This window comes from Leucoraja erinacea, chromosome 18 (assembly GCF_028641065.1).
Source record: "Leucoraja erinacea ecotype New England chromosome 18, Leri_hhj_1, whole genome shotgun sequence".
In the NCBI taxonomy this organism is placed as follows: Eukaryota; Metazoa; Chordata; class Chondrichthyes; order Rajiformes; family Rajidae; genus Leucoraja; species Leucoraja erinaceus.
In genome coordinates this window covers 29080601-29095421 of record NC_073394.1, presented here as the reverse complement: position 1 = coordinate 29095421, position 14821 = coordinate 29080601, and the positions used below count along the sequence as shown (strand labels likewise).

The following is a 14821-nucleotide window of genomic DNA, read 5'->3' as shown; positions in this document are numbered from 1 at the left end:
AAAACAACAATAACCATTAATAAAGCACAGTTAAAATGGCAAAAATGTCCCCAAGCACTTCACTGGGATGTTATCGAACAAAAAATAAAATAGAAGCTAAGCTACTGAAGGAGATATTTAAAGCAATGCCTGAAATCACAGATAAAGATATAAAGAATGAAAGCAGTAGAGAGATTTCAGAAGAATTCTCATGGCTCAAAGCTTTGGAACTGGAAATGGATCCAATAAATTTGGGGATGCTCAGGAGAGGAGAATTGATATCTAGGGGCGAGAACCAAGGAAGTGCAGATGCTGATTGAAATCTCCAGTTTTAAATAACCACAACCGCTCCCCCCTCAACTTCTCCTTCTACCCCCGCTTCCACTTTCTTCCCAACCTCCCCCTCCTCTCCCCTGTGCCCCACTTGGACTTGCATCGATTTCTCAACTCTTCAATCCTTTTGTAGAAGTAAGTAAGTAAGTAAGTTTATTGGCCAAGTATTCACATACAAGGCATTTGCCTTGGTGCTCCTCCCACAAGTAACAACATGACATACAGTGACAGAAACAAAGAACTACAGATGCTGGTTTATACCAAAGATAGACATAACGTGCTTGAGTAACTCAGTGAGTCAGGCAGCTTTTCCAGAGATGCTGCTTGGCCTGCTGAGTTACTCCAGCACTTTGTGTCTATCTTCAAAGCTTTTGTCTCACACCGTCTGTCCTGTCATCTCTTGCCTTTGTTCAAAACTCCACCATCCTGTACCTGAATTACATTCCAGGCTTTTTCCTGCCCCATCCTTTCTTCCAGCTTGCTCCTACCAACTTCCCCCACCCCACCCCCCACTATCCGTCTGAAGAAGGGATCTGACCCGAAGCATCACCTATCCATGTTCTCCAGAGATTCTACCTGACCCGTTGAGTTATGCTGGCACTTTGTGTATTTTTGTTGTTATCTAGAGGCTGCTTTGTAGGTATCACATGGTGTAATACAGGATGTAGGTGGGAAGTGCAAACTCTGCAAGGAGTGGTGTAATGTATTCATACATATTCATGTATATGTTAATGAGTGGGTGTTCAATATAAGCTGGGAATGTTGGGTAATAAATCTCTCTCTCATGATCCAGGCAATCTGCGTGTAAGTTGTTATTCATTCTGCCGTCTGGAATATAACAAAATTGGCGACGAGGATGGTGAACTCATCCTTTAAATACAGTGCAGGACTGTTTTGCAACATGCAGTTTTGTTTAACATTTTAAACAGTAAATATGGAGTTGTGTCGCAGTTGTTTGCGAGCTGCACACGATAGGCCGCAGATCCTTCCATGCAGGGGACTGTAGTTTAAAACAGCAGCTGGACAAATCATCAAGAGTTTGTCAGGCTATCTATATGTTGCATCTATGTGGCAAAATGCCATCCTTGGGTTTGTGTAAGCTTTGTTTTTTGTCGAGTTCCTCAAGTTGAATAGCTTTTGTACAGCTAAGTTTTAGGTGAATTGTTACACCAGAACAAACAGGAAATCGGAATTTTTGAACGAACTTTAAAAAAAAAGAGAACAACACGATGGAAGCGTCCACGGACTACATCGGAAACCTTGGCACTTTTGACAAGAGTAGAGAGCCGTTCAGCTCCTATATGGAGAGTGCGAACATGTTTTTCACGGCAAACAACATAATGGAGATTAGTGGTGAAGCAGACATAGTAACTGAAACAAATAAGGCCGTTTGTGAATGCATGAAAGCGATTCTGCTCACGGAAATCGGTCCTGAAGTGTACGGCACACTCGTGAATCTCCTTGCGCCCTTAAAGGCAAACGATGTTCCATTCAATAACATTATGAAGAGGTTGGAGAAACATTTTAACCTAAAGCCTCTGGTAATTGCAGAAAGCTATACATTTGGCACTGGAAACCAGAAGCAGAATGAGACAAGCAATGAGTACATTGTTGCCTTGTAAAACATAACATTGCACTGTAACTTTGGAACCTTTCTCGGACGCGCACTACGCAACAGATTTGTTTGTGGTCTAGTGGATGAACAAATTCAGTCCAAGCTCATGAACACTCCAGATATTACATTCGAAAAAGCATGCAAGATTGCTACCACAATGGAGATGGCATCAAAGAATGCTCGCGAGTTTCGTCCACCATGGACTGCAGTGGCCATTTACAGTCACAAGGCAGTGCCTATGGCCAAACCAAGAGGCGCTAAACCAAAGTATGGTGGGGTTCCGAGTTCAGCCAGTTGTTATCGTTGCAACGGTAATCACTCATCCCAATTTTGTCAGTTCAAAATGGCCAAGTGCTATAACTGTCAGAAGAAAGGCCATATCGCCTCAGCATGTCTGGCCAAGCTTAAAACAGGAAACCAACATTCTGCGGGAATCAAGCGACAACACAAGAGAGGAGTTCACAACTTGGAGGTGAACCTAGATGTAAACGAACTTGGGTTGTACACCATTTATGCAACCAACATCGATAAGCCTACAACCAGCCAAGGCAAGGACTTTTGAACAAAACTATTGGTAAATGAACAGTTAATCGATATGTGTATTGACACGGCAGCAGATTGTTCGGTCATGAGCAAAGACCTGTACGAAACAAAATTCCCACAGATACCATTGTTTGAGAGTAAGGTCAAGCTGAGAACCATCTTGGTCGAAGTTTTGAAGACATGTGGACATATGAACTGTAAAGTTTAGCATAATGGTCGGCCAGTAACATTGCCCATCATAGTGGCCAGCTACAGAAATAAACCAACCCCCATGGAAAGGATTGGCTGAGTAGAATAGAGTTTGACTGGAAGAACATTTTCAGCGTTGATTTGTCTAAATCACGTCTTGAAAACGTCATAAACAAACATGCAAACATTTTTGCTGACAGTTACACCGGAATAACAGGGTACTCTGCACACATTTGACTTAAGCAAGATGTGAGACCTGTGTATTGTCGACCAAGACCTGTACCATATGCACTAAAGCATCAAGTGGAGGAAGAACTTGACAGGTTAGAGCAGAATGGAGGACTCGTGAAGACAGACCAGAGTAACTGGGCAACGCCAATTGTGGCCGTACCCAAGGCCGACAAAACTGTTTGACTATGTGGTGATTACAAAGTCACAATCAACCAAGCCATTGATGACGAACAATATCCGTTACCAACCTCGCAAGATCTGAGCACAGAACTTAGCGGAGTCTTCACTAAACTGTATCTGTCTCACGCTTACGCCCAACTCAATGTCGACAAGGAAAGTCAGCAGTACTTGACTATCAACACACATAAGGGCTTGTATTCATATACAAAGATGCCCTATGGTGTGAAATCCTCCCCCGAAAATATTTCAGCCTGTCATGGACAAAATGTTACAAGGCATTCCGCACTGTGTGTGCAACCAGGATGACCTACTGATATTCACAGAGGGCATGGTAGAACATCTGGAAATCCTCGAGCAACTTCTCACACGACTGAACTGCAACAAGGTCAAACTGCGACAAAGTAAATGTGCCTTTGCGCAGTCAGAGTGGTCTACCCTGGACTCAAAATAGATGCCAACGGACTTTGCCCTGTGAAGGTGGAAGTGGAAGCAATAGTGAATGCTCCAAAACCCAACAATGTGTCAGAGCTACGATCATTCCTTGAGATGGTGCAGTTCTATGCACGATTCCTTCCAGGTTTAGCAACTGTGCTAAAGCCACTACATCATCTACTACAAAAAGATGTGAAATGGACGTGGGGGAAGGAACAGCAACGGCATGTGACATCTGCAAGGAGAACTTGACAAGTGACAAACTCCTTGTTCACTACGATACGACATGCGAGATGAAACTTGCTTGTGTTGCTTCAAGTTATGGTGTAGGTGCAGTGATCTCCCACATAATGAATGACGGACAAGAAAAGCCTTTTGCTTTAGCATCCTGCACCATATCACCGAGTGAACACAATTATGCACAGATAGAAAAGGAAGCAATCAGCATCGTGTTCGGAATCAAGAAATTCCATCAGTTTCTTCTCGGCCATTTACCCTAGTGACTGATCACAAGCCACTACTAGTGATACTTGGTCCCAAGTCAGCTTTACCTTCCATGGCGGCATCAAGGATGCAGCGCTGGGCTATTTTGCTGTCCCAGTATGACTACAAGGTGGCGTACAGAAGCTCCAATTACAACGCAGTTGCAGATGCGTTGTCCCGGTTGCCCCATGAGAACTCTGACGTGGGAAGTGAGAACTCAATCTACACACTGCAAGTTGTAGATGAAGATTTCCCAGTGACTCAACAGAAATTGCAGCAGGAACAGAGAAAGACACTGTGCTGAAGTGGGTCTATGAACAGACATTGAACAGTTGGACTGAAATCGATAGTGGATTGAACTCAGTTCTTAACTCAGAGCTGAAGCCTTTCCATAATCGATGCCAGGAATTATCAGCAGGGATGCATTAAGTGGGGTTACAGAGTGGTTTTACCAAATTCTTTGAGAAACAAAATTATGAATGAACTTCATGCCAAACATCCTGGCAGAGTAAGCATGAAGTCAATTGCCAGAAGTTTTGTGTATTGGCCTGGTATTGACAGTGACATTGAGTCACTGATGAGCAAATGTAGCATCTGCCAAAATTGCCGGAGTAAAACACCAAAAACATCACTGCAACCCTGGTCATGGCCAAGTAGACCTTTTCAGAGAGTTCATATAGATTTTTGTGAAAAGGCTAATGATCACTTTCTGGTACTAGTACATAGTCATTCCAAATGGATTGAGGTTAAGCATATGGGGTCAAGCACTACTACTGAGTGTACCATAGATGAGTTGAGATCATGCCATGGTTTACCGGAAGATGCTCCCTATCCCGCTGAGTTACTCTAGCATTTTGTGTCTATCTCCAAGATAATTAATATATCACATGTCACATATCACACGATTCTGGTACTCAATTCTTAAAGTTATAGTTACCAATATATACACTATGCACAACACATCTTGAAACCTCTTATTAATTAGTTATCATCCATTCATGTTAAAGACCGGAAATATAGCTGAATATTTAGAGAATCAGAGGACATGACAAGTGATGAAATGGTTAAAGGATAGTTTGACTAGAACCAAGTTCAACAAGGGCTAGTCTGTGACAGCTGATCTAGGCATTCTGTGCAAAGCCCTGAGTAGAATCTGTAATGGGGTTGAAGTTGAGTACAGGTTTAAGAGACAGCTAGAGCGGTTAATCAAGTGACTGCTTCAGTTCAGGATTCAGTCAAACAATTGGAGTTTGTTGACAGAAATGGAGGTTTCTTTGGATCAGAAGGTTCCATCTATGGGGAATGAGATTCCACTGACAGCTGAAAGCAAGTAGGACAGACTATCTGTGGTGCACTAATTACTTGGTCAAAGAACAATAGGAGCCAAAGTAAAGAACCGCAGATGAAAAAAATTGCAGAAAATTCAAGGTTGGTTGAACACAACAGAAACTGATGTGAATAAAAATAGTAGACAAAATGTTTAAGAAGCAACTGCAGATGCTGGAACTTTCGGAGGTAGACAAAAATGCTGGAGAAACTCAGCAGGTGAGGCAGCATCTATGGAGCGAAGGAATAGGTGACGTTCCTTCAGACTGATGAGGGAATGGGGGGCGGGAAGAAGAAAGGAAGAGGCAGAGACAGTGGGCTGTGGGAGACCTAGAATAAAAAGAGTGATTGGATTCTTAGCAAAAAAACCCATCCAATTGTTAACATTAGGGGCTTTAACGGAGGCAGGGAGAAAGAAACTGCAGGAAATGTCAGAAAGTGAAAAAACTCAATGAAGGGAATAAAAACGTATGGGAGCATAGGCTCAATAATTTGCAGCAATGTACACGTACCGAAAACACTTAAAAGGGCAGCCAAGCACCATTCATTGCACATTGAGGTTTATGTTCCATTGCAAAAGCAATAATGTCTTTAATTGTGTTATTATGCAAAGAGAACACTGAGTGCCTTCAACTAGAATAATTTGTTCAGTAATAAAAATAGATAAAATTGGAAACACTCAACTGGTCAGACAGCATCTGTGGAAATAGAAACAGAATTAAAATTCCGGGTCGAAAACCCTTTGACCATCTGATTCTGACGAAGGGACGTTTTGATCAAATGTACACTGTTTCTCTTCTCACGGATGCTAATGTACTTACTGAGTGCTTCCAACATTTTCTGTTTTTGTTTCAGAAACTCCGGTAAAAGCAGTTTTCTTATTTTCAATAAGTTCAATAAGTGGGACGGCACAGTGGCGCTGCATTAGAGTTGCTGCCTTACTGCGCCAGAGACCTGGATTCGATCCTGAGTACATGTGCCGTTTTCACATTCTCCCGTGGGTTTTCCCCGGGTGCCCACGCTTCTTCCCACATTCTAACCATTTGCACGTTTGTAGCTTAATTGGCTTCTGTAAATTGTCCCTAATGTGCAGGATAGAACAAGTGTAGGGGCAACCAGTGGTCAGCATGGACTCTGGGCCAAAGGGCCTGTTTTCCATGCTGTATCTCCAAAACTATAACTGAAACTAAAATTCAGAAATTCGAGGGAAATATTTAAACGATCAGACTGGCATATTCTGAACATAATTCTGAAAATACTACTTATAAATCAATAACTGTGTAGGAAAGCACTGTGTGCATCATCAGCTAATTTGTTGAACGTATCTTAGAATAATAATTGCTTAGAGATAGGGTAATCTGTGTTAGGAATAGGACACACTAGGTAAAACAATGCCTGGATTGGTTCTGTGGTTCTGAATAAATCCATCCATGAGCCATGAGTAGTGTGATGCGAAATATAGATAATTTCATTCATATTGGATTAATTGTGATAAGGTTGATTTTCATGCTCAAAAACACTTCAATGTGCTGTGCGTGTGTGTGTGTTTGTGCGTCTGTGTGTATGCAGAGCTAATGAGTTGGCAATATACCAGCTGGATTATTTCATTTCCTTTGTAAGTAAATATGAAGTTCAAATGCTGATTTCAGTAATGGTGACCAGGCGGCAGCTAGATTATCATAAAAGCAGTGGTTGGCTGATGCCCTTTAGTGAAGTAGCCTATTGTCATGTGATAGGTGGACACTCTTACTTACTCCATCATTTTGTGTCTATCTTAATAGTTGGCTCTGCATAAATAACTTCACAACTTGCACAAATGTACCACTTCAAAATATCTGGCATGCAGGTTGAAAGCAGATGTATTCATTGTGGGTTCATGGTTCATGTAAAGAGAACTGCACTCATTTGGCTTCTTGCTTTAATGAGGCTGCGTTTCAGCATAAGAGCTGAGGCACTCTTTGTTGGAGCTTCAGCAGTAATTATCCCAATGTGCATTATTCTACCAAACCTCCACTTCTTCTGCTGGCTATCAATTATTGGATACATGGTCTAGACCTTCCATTTGCCTCCTCACCCATTCTCATGAATTAATTAACCAGCACTCTACCCAGCGATGAACTGAATGCTTTCTAATATTTATCCATTTAGTTTAGACTAATGATACAGCGCAGAAACAGGTCTTTTGGTCTACCGGGTCTGTGCCGACAAGTGATCCCCTCATGTTAATACCCTAGGGACAATTGGTACAATTTTACATTTTTACATTACCAAGCCAATTAAACTACAAACCTGTACATCTTTAGAGTGCGGGAGAAAACCAAAGGTCTCAGAGAAAACCTATGCAGGTCACGGGGAGAACATACAAACTCCATACAGATAGCACCCTTAGTCGGGATCGAACCCGGGTCTCCAGCGCTGCAATCGCTGTAAGGCAGCAACTCTACCGCTGCGCCACCATGCCGCCCTCAAGAGTGAGTCAATAAAAACATATATACTGAGTACAGAGCAATGAAATATTGATGTTGCAGTTTAATAGATCCATAAACACAATAAGAAACAAATAACATATAATCATCAAAATGTAATAAATTAATAACAATAAGACTGTACAGGAAGAGGTCCTGTAAAATTAATATATAGAATTAGGCAAAGGGTTAAGAACCGGACTTCCAGGGTAGTGGTCTCCGGATTACTTCTAGAGCCACGTGTTCCTGGGGGGGGGGGGGGGGGGGGGGGGGGGGGGGGGGAAGATAGGACAGATGTATGTGGGACTGAGGAGTTGGTGCAGGAGGCAGGGATTCAGATATTTGAATCATTGGGATCTCTTCTGGGGCAGAGGTGACCTATACAAGTGCACTGGGTTACATCGGAACTGAAGAGGAACCAATATCGTGGCAGGAAGGTTTGCTGGTGCTACTTGGGTGGGTTTAAACTAGATGGGCCGTGATCAGGGTATCCAATGCAGGACTGAGATCAGTGAGCGGCTGGAAGTCAGTAATGAAAGGAAGTTCAGTGGACAGGACATGCAGGAACAGGGCAGGGAGCGAGGTAGGACTGTTGGACTGAATTGCATTTATTTTAATGTGAGAGGCCTGACGGGTAAAATGGATGAACTCAGGGAGTGGCTCGGTATATGCGAATGGGATGTTGCACCCATAGTGGAAACCTGGCTAAGAGAAGGGTAGGACTGGTGGTTTAAGGTCCCAGTGTACAGGTGCTACAGGAGAGTTAGAGGTAGGGGTAAAGGAGGAGGGGGTGTGCTTTATAGATTAAGGAGAATGTTATGGCTGTAGTCTGAGATTGTATTACAGATGGTTCATCCAGTGAGGCTATATGGGTGGAACTGAGAAATTAAAAAAGGGAGATGGGATGCTTTTAAAAAAGGGATGTTTAACTTGCTGGGAGTATACAAATAATCAATTAGATGCACAAATATATTGGAAGATTAAAAGGAGTTGTCCTATTGGGGGAAATTTAACCTTCCCAATAGAGACGGGGACTGCCATAGTGCCAAATGTTCAGAAGGGGTAGAATTTGTCAAATGCATTCAGAAAGGATTCCTCAGGCAATATGTGGAGGGCTTACATGAGCGAGGATAAAGTCGTGTAGTCAAAGAAAATTGGAAAGATCAATTGACTTGAAGTGTCTGTGGACGATCCTATTGGGACCAGAAATGGACCACGAGTTAAAATTATAAACTGGGGCAAGGCCAACTTTGATGGTATTTAACAGAAACTTGTTCAAGTTAATTGAAGTTAGTTGCTTGTGGACAAAGAAATGTCCGGAAAGTGGGATGCTTTTAAAAGTGTGATGACAACAGTTCAGGGCAAGCGTGTTCCTGTTAGCACAAAGGGCAAGAAAGGTAGGAGTAAGGAAGTCTGGATGAGAATAGAAATAGAGGGTCTGGTCAGGAAAAAGGAGGCATGGGACAGATACAGGCAACAGAGATCAAGTGTATCTCTAGAGGAGTTGCAGGAACTGACAAATAGGGGCCAGAGATAGCTCTGGCAGGTAATAGTACAGAAAATCCCTAGATCCTTTACAAAATAGGCCCAAGTGCATTGCATTTTATAAAAAGGTAAATGTGATATCAATGCATTCCCATGAATGATATAAAATGTTAAACATGCATAATAATCAATATACTCAATCAGTAGCTGGAATTGCTTACAGTCTGCTCACAGCCCTCTTGCAAATAATTTGCTCCACTAGTAACACTAAACGCAATGTGTTCTTGACAAAAACTGATATGAGTGTCATGGCATTGAGATTTTATGTACATTGAGAGAAAGAGGGTAACTAGAGAGAGCAGAGGGCCCCTCAAAAAACAAAACCGTCATCTCTGTGGAGCCACAGGGGATGGATAAGGTCTTCAATGTGTATAGGGCCTGTCCCACTTGGGCGTTTATGCAACATCATTTACGTGACAACATTTACACGTGACACGCGGCATCGTGACGCGTGCATGGCGTGCATTACGCGTGTATGGCATGTGGTGAGGGGTGGTGGCGTAGGCAGTGACGTGCGGTAGCACGCATGCCCCAGGATTTTGGAATTCACAAAATCTGCGCTCGCCATCTGCGTGACGCGCAAATGACGCCCAAGTGGGACAGGCCCTTATTTCGCTACAGGTTCTGTCTGTGTGGAGTTTGTATGTTCTCCCTGTAATCACGTGGGTTTTCTCTGTGCGCTCCGGTTTCCTCTCACATTCCAAAGATGTGTAGGTTTATACTGTAGGTGAGTTGGCTTGTGTGAATTGCCCCTAGTGTGGAGGATGCGAAAGTGGGATAACATAGTGCTAGTATATGGCCGATCGATAGTCAACGTGGACTCGGTGGGCCAAAGGGCCTGTTTCCGTGCCGTATCTCTAAACAAAATGGGCCAGAGATTATCACTCTTATCATGTTACCACATTCAGTTTACAGAAAGGAAGAAAAAAGAATGTCTCTGAAGTATTAGGGATTTTCCTTTCTGTTAATAGTGCAGGTTGCTAGAAAGTTGTTCCCAGCTGGTGGTGCTAAAAGAGCAATACGGTTGTGTCAGCATGTTATGCATTGCTTGTGAAAATCACTGCCAGGGAAGAAGCTGACTTTGCTGGATGGTGCATTTAGAACAATCAACCAGGGATGAGTTTCTAGGAAAGATAGTTTTGCTGAGTAAATGAATACCCTGGAACAACAAGTACTTGTCATTATTTAATTCCATTTCTTTTACATATAAGCTTAAGTAAAATGTAATTAACAATCCCCTTTATGGGCAATAAAAGCAATGAGTCTGAATTTGCAATTCCCAAGATATACAAACAGCTTTAGCAAGACAACACAGAGTATCCAGCTTTAATGAAAAGTTTATTGTTAGATATGTCAATGCCATGACATTCATATCAGTTTTTGTCAAGAACACACTGCGATTAGCATTACGAGTGTGGCAAATTATTTGCAAGGGGGCTATGAGCAGACTGCAAGCAATTCCAAGTATATTGATTATTGTACATGTTTAACATTTTATTTAATTCATGGGAAATGCATTGCTATCGAATTTACCATTTTATAAAATGCAACCCACTTTCTGCCGATAATTTTGTAAAGAATCTAAGTGAAAGAGCCATGAAATCAAACAGTCAAAGCAAATTAAAAAGTTTCACCAATGGAATTAACATCCATACGCTAAAGGGTGTTCCAGATGTCCAATCAATAAATACAATTACATTTCATGTTCAGTTATTTGTGTTGTCTGCAAAACAGATTATAAACACACTGAACGCCCTAGTGAATGCGAGTGATTACAGCTGGATATATGAAGCCACAAAGCAGACTATTGATAAACTAGTTTAGGGGAAAACATGGGTGTTTAGTTTCATCTGTAAAAGTCCGATATTCCACCATCTGACTATTTGGAAATCCAGCATCTGGCTATCCCGATAATGTTTGTCGTACTTCCCTTCAACTCAACTCAGTACTTGTTCCATGTGGGAAGGAACTGCAGATGCTGGTTTAAGCCGAACATAGACACAAAAAGCTGGAGTAACTCTGCGGGACAGGCAGCATCTCTGGAGATGTTTTGAGTTGAGACCCTTCTTCAGACTGTTCCTACCAGTTTTTAGCATGAGATTGTTAGATCCGTTTCATAGGATTGTGTCTTCCAACTTCCCGGTGCTATACCAGTGATCTTTCAGGAAGGTTGACATCTAGCATTCCCGAAGGTAATGACCACGAAGGATATTTTCCACATTCATATTATTCAATAGAAAAGGTGACAAATTGCAGGCGATTTTGGTGGCACCCTGATGTTTTTATGGCCATATAAGAAAGTACATTACTTTTACACTGCTTCAGACAAATCAAACATTTATTTTGAGTCTGCTGACCTACCTTTGAAGACCATCTATATAATTTATTGCCCTTATTGCCTCAAGCCAAATGCACTTTAGAAATTGTTGGCTGAAGTGTCTCGCTACAATATTCCTGTGTCTGTGCTGGCTGAGGCAGGGCCTGGCTCAGACATTTGAAGGAAGGAACTACAGATGCTGGTTTACACCAAAGATAGATACAAAATGCTGGAGTAACACAGCGGGACAGGCACCATGTTTCGAGTCGAGATGTCCGAAGTCTGAAGAAGGGTCTTGACCCGAAATGTCACCCATTCCTTCTAGCCAGAGATGCTGCCGGTCCCACTGAGTTACTCCGGCATTTTATATCTATCATGGCTAGGACTTTTCCATTGTTGATCCTATTGTAGAAATGGCAAGTCTGTGTCCTGTGGTTTGGAAGGCTCCATTTTAGAACATAGAACATTACAGCGCAGGAACAGGCCCTTGGGCCCATGATGTTACGTTTAGTTTAGAGATACAGCGCGGAAACAGGCTCTTCGGCCTGCCATGTCCGCGGCCACCAGAGATCCCTGTACATCAGTGCTATCCTATACATGAGGGACAATTTACAATTCTCACTGAAGCCTAATTAACCTACAAAGTCTTTGGAGTGTGGGAGGAAACCAGAGCACCCGAGGGGAACATACATACCAGAAGTCATGGGGAGAACATACATACCAGTAGTCAGTATCGAACCCGGGTCTCTGGAGCTGCAAGGCAACAACTGTACCTCTGCACCACTGTGCCACCTCAATATTTGTGCCGAACATGATTAAATTAATCTCTTCAGCCTGCATGTGACCCATATCCTTTTATTTCCTTTCCTTGGCCTCTTTCTCGCATGTATTGATGATGTTTAATCCTTTCCTGCCTTTTAAGCAGTTCTTATGAACAGCAATTATTGGCCCCTTTTGCTCCATCTGAAGGAGAAGGGGGCAAAGTATGTCCTGCCCTTGCCGTCTGAATACCACAAAGCTTCTTCCCAACCCACATTAATTTCTCCAGGAATGGTCAGCCTGACTTTGCTGTGTGCAGTGGACTCAACCTCTTGATGTTCTTGGTGTTTTTCACCTGCACTGAATTGACTAAACACTAGTCATTCGCTCCCCAAATCCCCAGTTTTTGCACTGGAGAAAATGCAGAAGAAATTGACCAGAATGCTGCCTGGACTAGAGGTTATCTGCTCCCGGGAGAGGTTGGATAGACTTAGATTGTTTTCTCTGGAACGTCAGAGGTTGAGGGGGAGACTTGATAAAATTACGAGAGGCATAGTCAGAACCTTTTTCCCAAGGTGGAAATGTCCTACACTAGAGGGTCTAACTTTAAGGTGAGAGAGATAAAGTTTCATGGTGATGTGTGGAGCAAGATTTTTTACAAAGAGAGGAGTGGGGGCATGGACATATTGCCAAGGGTGGTGTTGGATGCAATAGTGGTGTTTAAGAGGCTTTTAGATAGGCACATGGAAGTGAAGGGAATAGAGGGACAGGGATCATATACAGGCAGATGCGATCAGTTTAACTTGGCATCATGTTCAGCACAAACATTGTTGGCTGAAGGGCCCCTTTCCTGTGCTGTACTCTTCTATGTTAAATGCGATGATAGGCTTCCCAGAACAAGATAATGTTCTGCCCTTCTCTCTGTGGCTGGTCATTAACTTTATTCTAAAATTCTTTCTCAGTCAGATTGGAAACAAATACACTGGCTGCTGGTTGAAATGTTCTTCCAGCTCCAGTAAGTTTTTTTACTGGAGGCAGAGGGCAGCTATGCAGGAAAGTGTGTCTGCCTTGTTATACTTCGTTTGTAGTTGCCTGACATCCATTTTCCTTGTTGTCCTTCCCAGTGCTCAATCATCCATGGAATCATGGTCCCAGCATAGAAACAGGCCCTTTGGCCCAACCAGTCCATGGCCACCATCTACACCAGTCCCATTTGCTTGTGTTCGGCTCATATCCCTCTAAATCTTTCCTATCCATGTTCCTCTCCTAATATTGTTAAATGTTGTTTTAGTTCCTGCCTCATCTACCTCCTCTGGCAGTTCATTCCATGTACCCACACCCTCAAATTCAATGTGCTTTCTCTGTGGAGATGGAGTAGAAAAGCAAATCCGCTTGAGGCATTTTGTAAAATGCTATTTTCAGTGATGCTCTGAGTTCTAAAATAGATTTACTTCTTAGTCTTTCCTGTAGTGGGACTGCAGTCAATACTAGGTCAACCCATTATCACTCATTTCTTTATAACTAATACACTATTGTTCAACTGGATTGCATTTGATTAGATCTACCACGCTGGTACTCAATCCTATGTCTAAAGGGCCTGTCCCACTGGCCGTCATTTGTGCCTCATTTACACGGCATATGTAAAATAGATCAATGTGCGAAACGCGTGACGTCGCTCGCAAATCACGCGTCATTGTGCCGTCTGGTGCGGGTGACGTCATTAGAATACCCTGCGGCACGCGGCGACGCATGGTTACGCACGGTGACGTAACCATGCGTCACCACACGATACACGTGAGACGTCGGGACGCAGTGTGCAACGCCAATGCATCAGCGTGCGTGCCCAATGCGTCAGCGTACGTACGTGATACGTCATACAGGTTGAAATCCTGGAGCGCTGCGTGATACTGCGCGCAACTCCACACTCCTCCACGCCTCTCCATGCGCCCGTCCTGCGCTACCCACATGCTACCCGTACGTCATAAAGCGTCAACCTATTTTACATATGACACATAAAGGAGGCGCAAATGACAGGCCTTAACTGCACTAATTATGGAGTGAAAGTCGACATGGTCTTTGTGCTTAGGGTCTCTGACTGATTCTGATTCTGTGCTTATAATAAGATTGTGTTCATGTTACATGTGCTTTTGATCATCAGGATATTGTGACAAACCGTTGCTTTCTTTCCATTTTCCAGTACAAAGGCAAAGTAAATCTTCATGTTTTCGAGGATTGGTGTGGCTCTTCAGTTTATCAGCTTCGGAAGAACATTCATTTTCCACTGTATCCTCATGTAAGTATGTTGCTGATATAGACCTTTGCCTCCATTTAACTCTTCTCTGGGGTTAGTGTAAGAAGTTAAAATGGTAAGGAAATCCACAAAAAAACTGCAGATGCTGGAAATCTGAACAAAAACACAGAAAA

The 14821-nt window shown here is 42.8% G+C and overlaps 1 protein-coding gene across 1 annotated transcript in view; it reads left to right on the top strand.

Annotated features, from left to right (window-relative positions):
* The window catches only part of LOC129705858 (N-acetyl-beta-glucosaminyl-glycoprotein 4-beta-N-acetylgalactosaminyltransferase 1-like), a 566730-nt gene that overhangs the window by 310918 nt on the left and 240991 nt on the right, over positions 1–14821 (top strand). The window contains exon 4 of the mRNA XM_055649703.1: positions 14595–14690. Within this exon, the coding sequence (XP_055505678.1) occupies positions 14595–14690 (96 nt within the window). The remainder of the gene's footprint in view (positions 1–14594; positions 14691–14821) is intronic.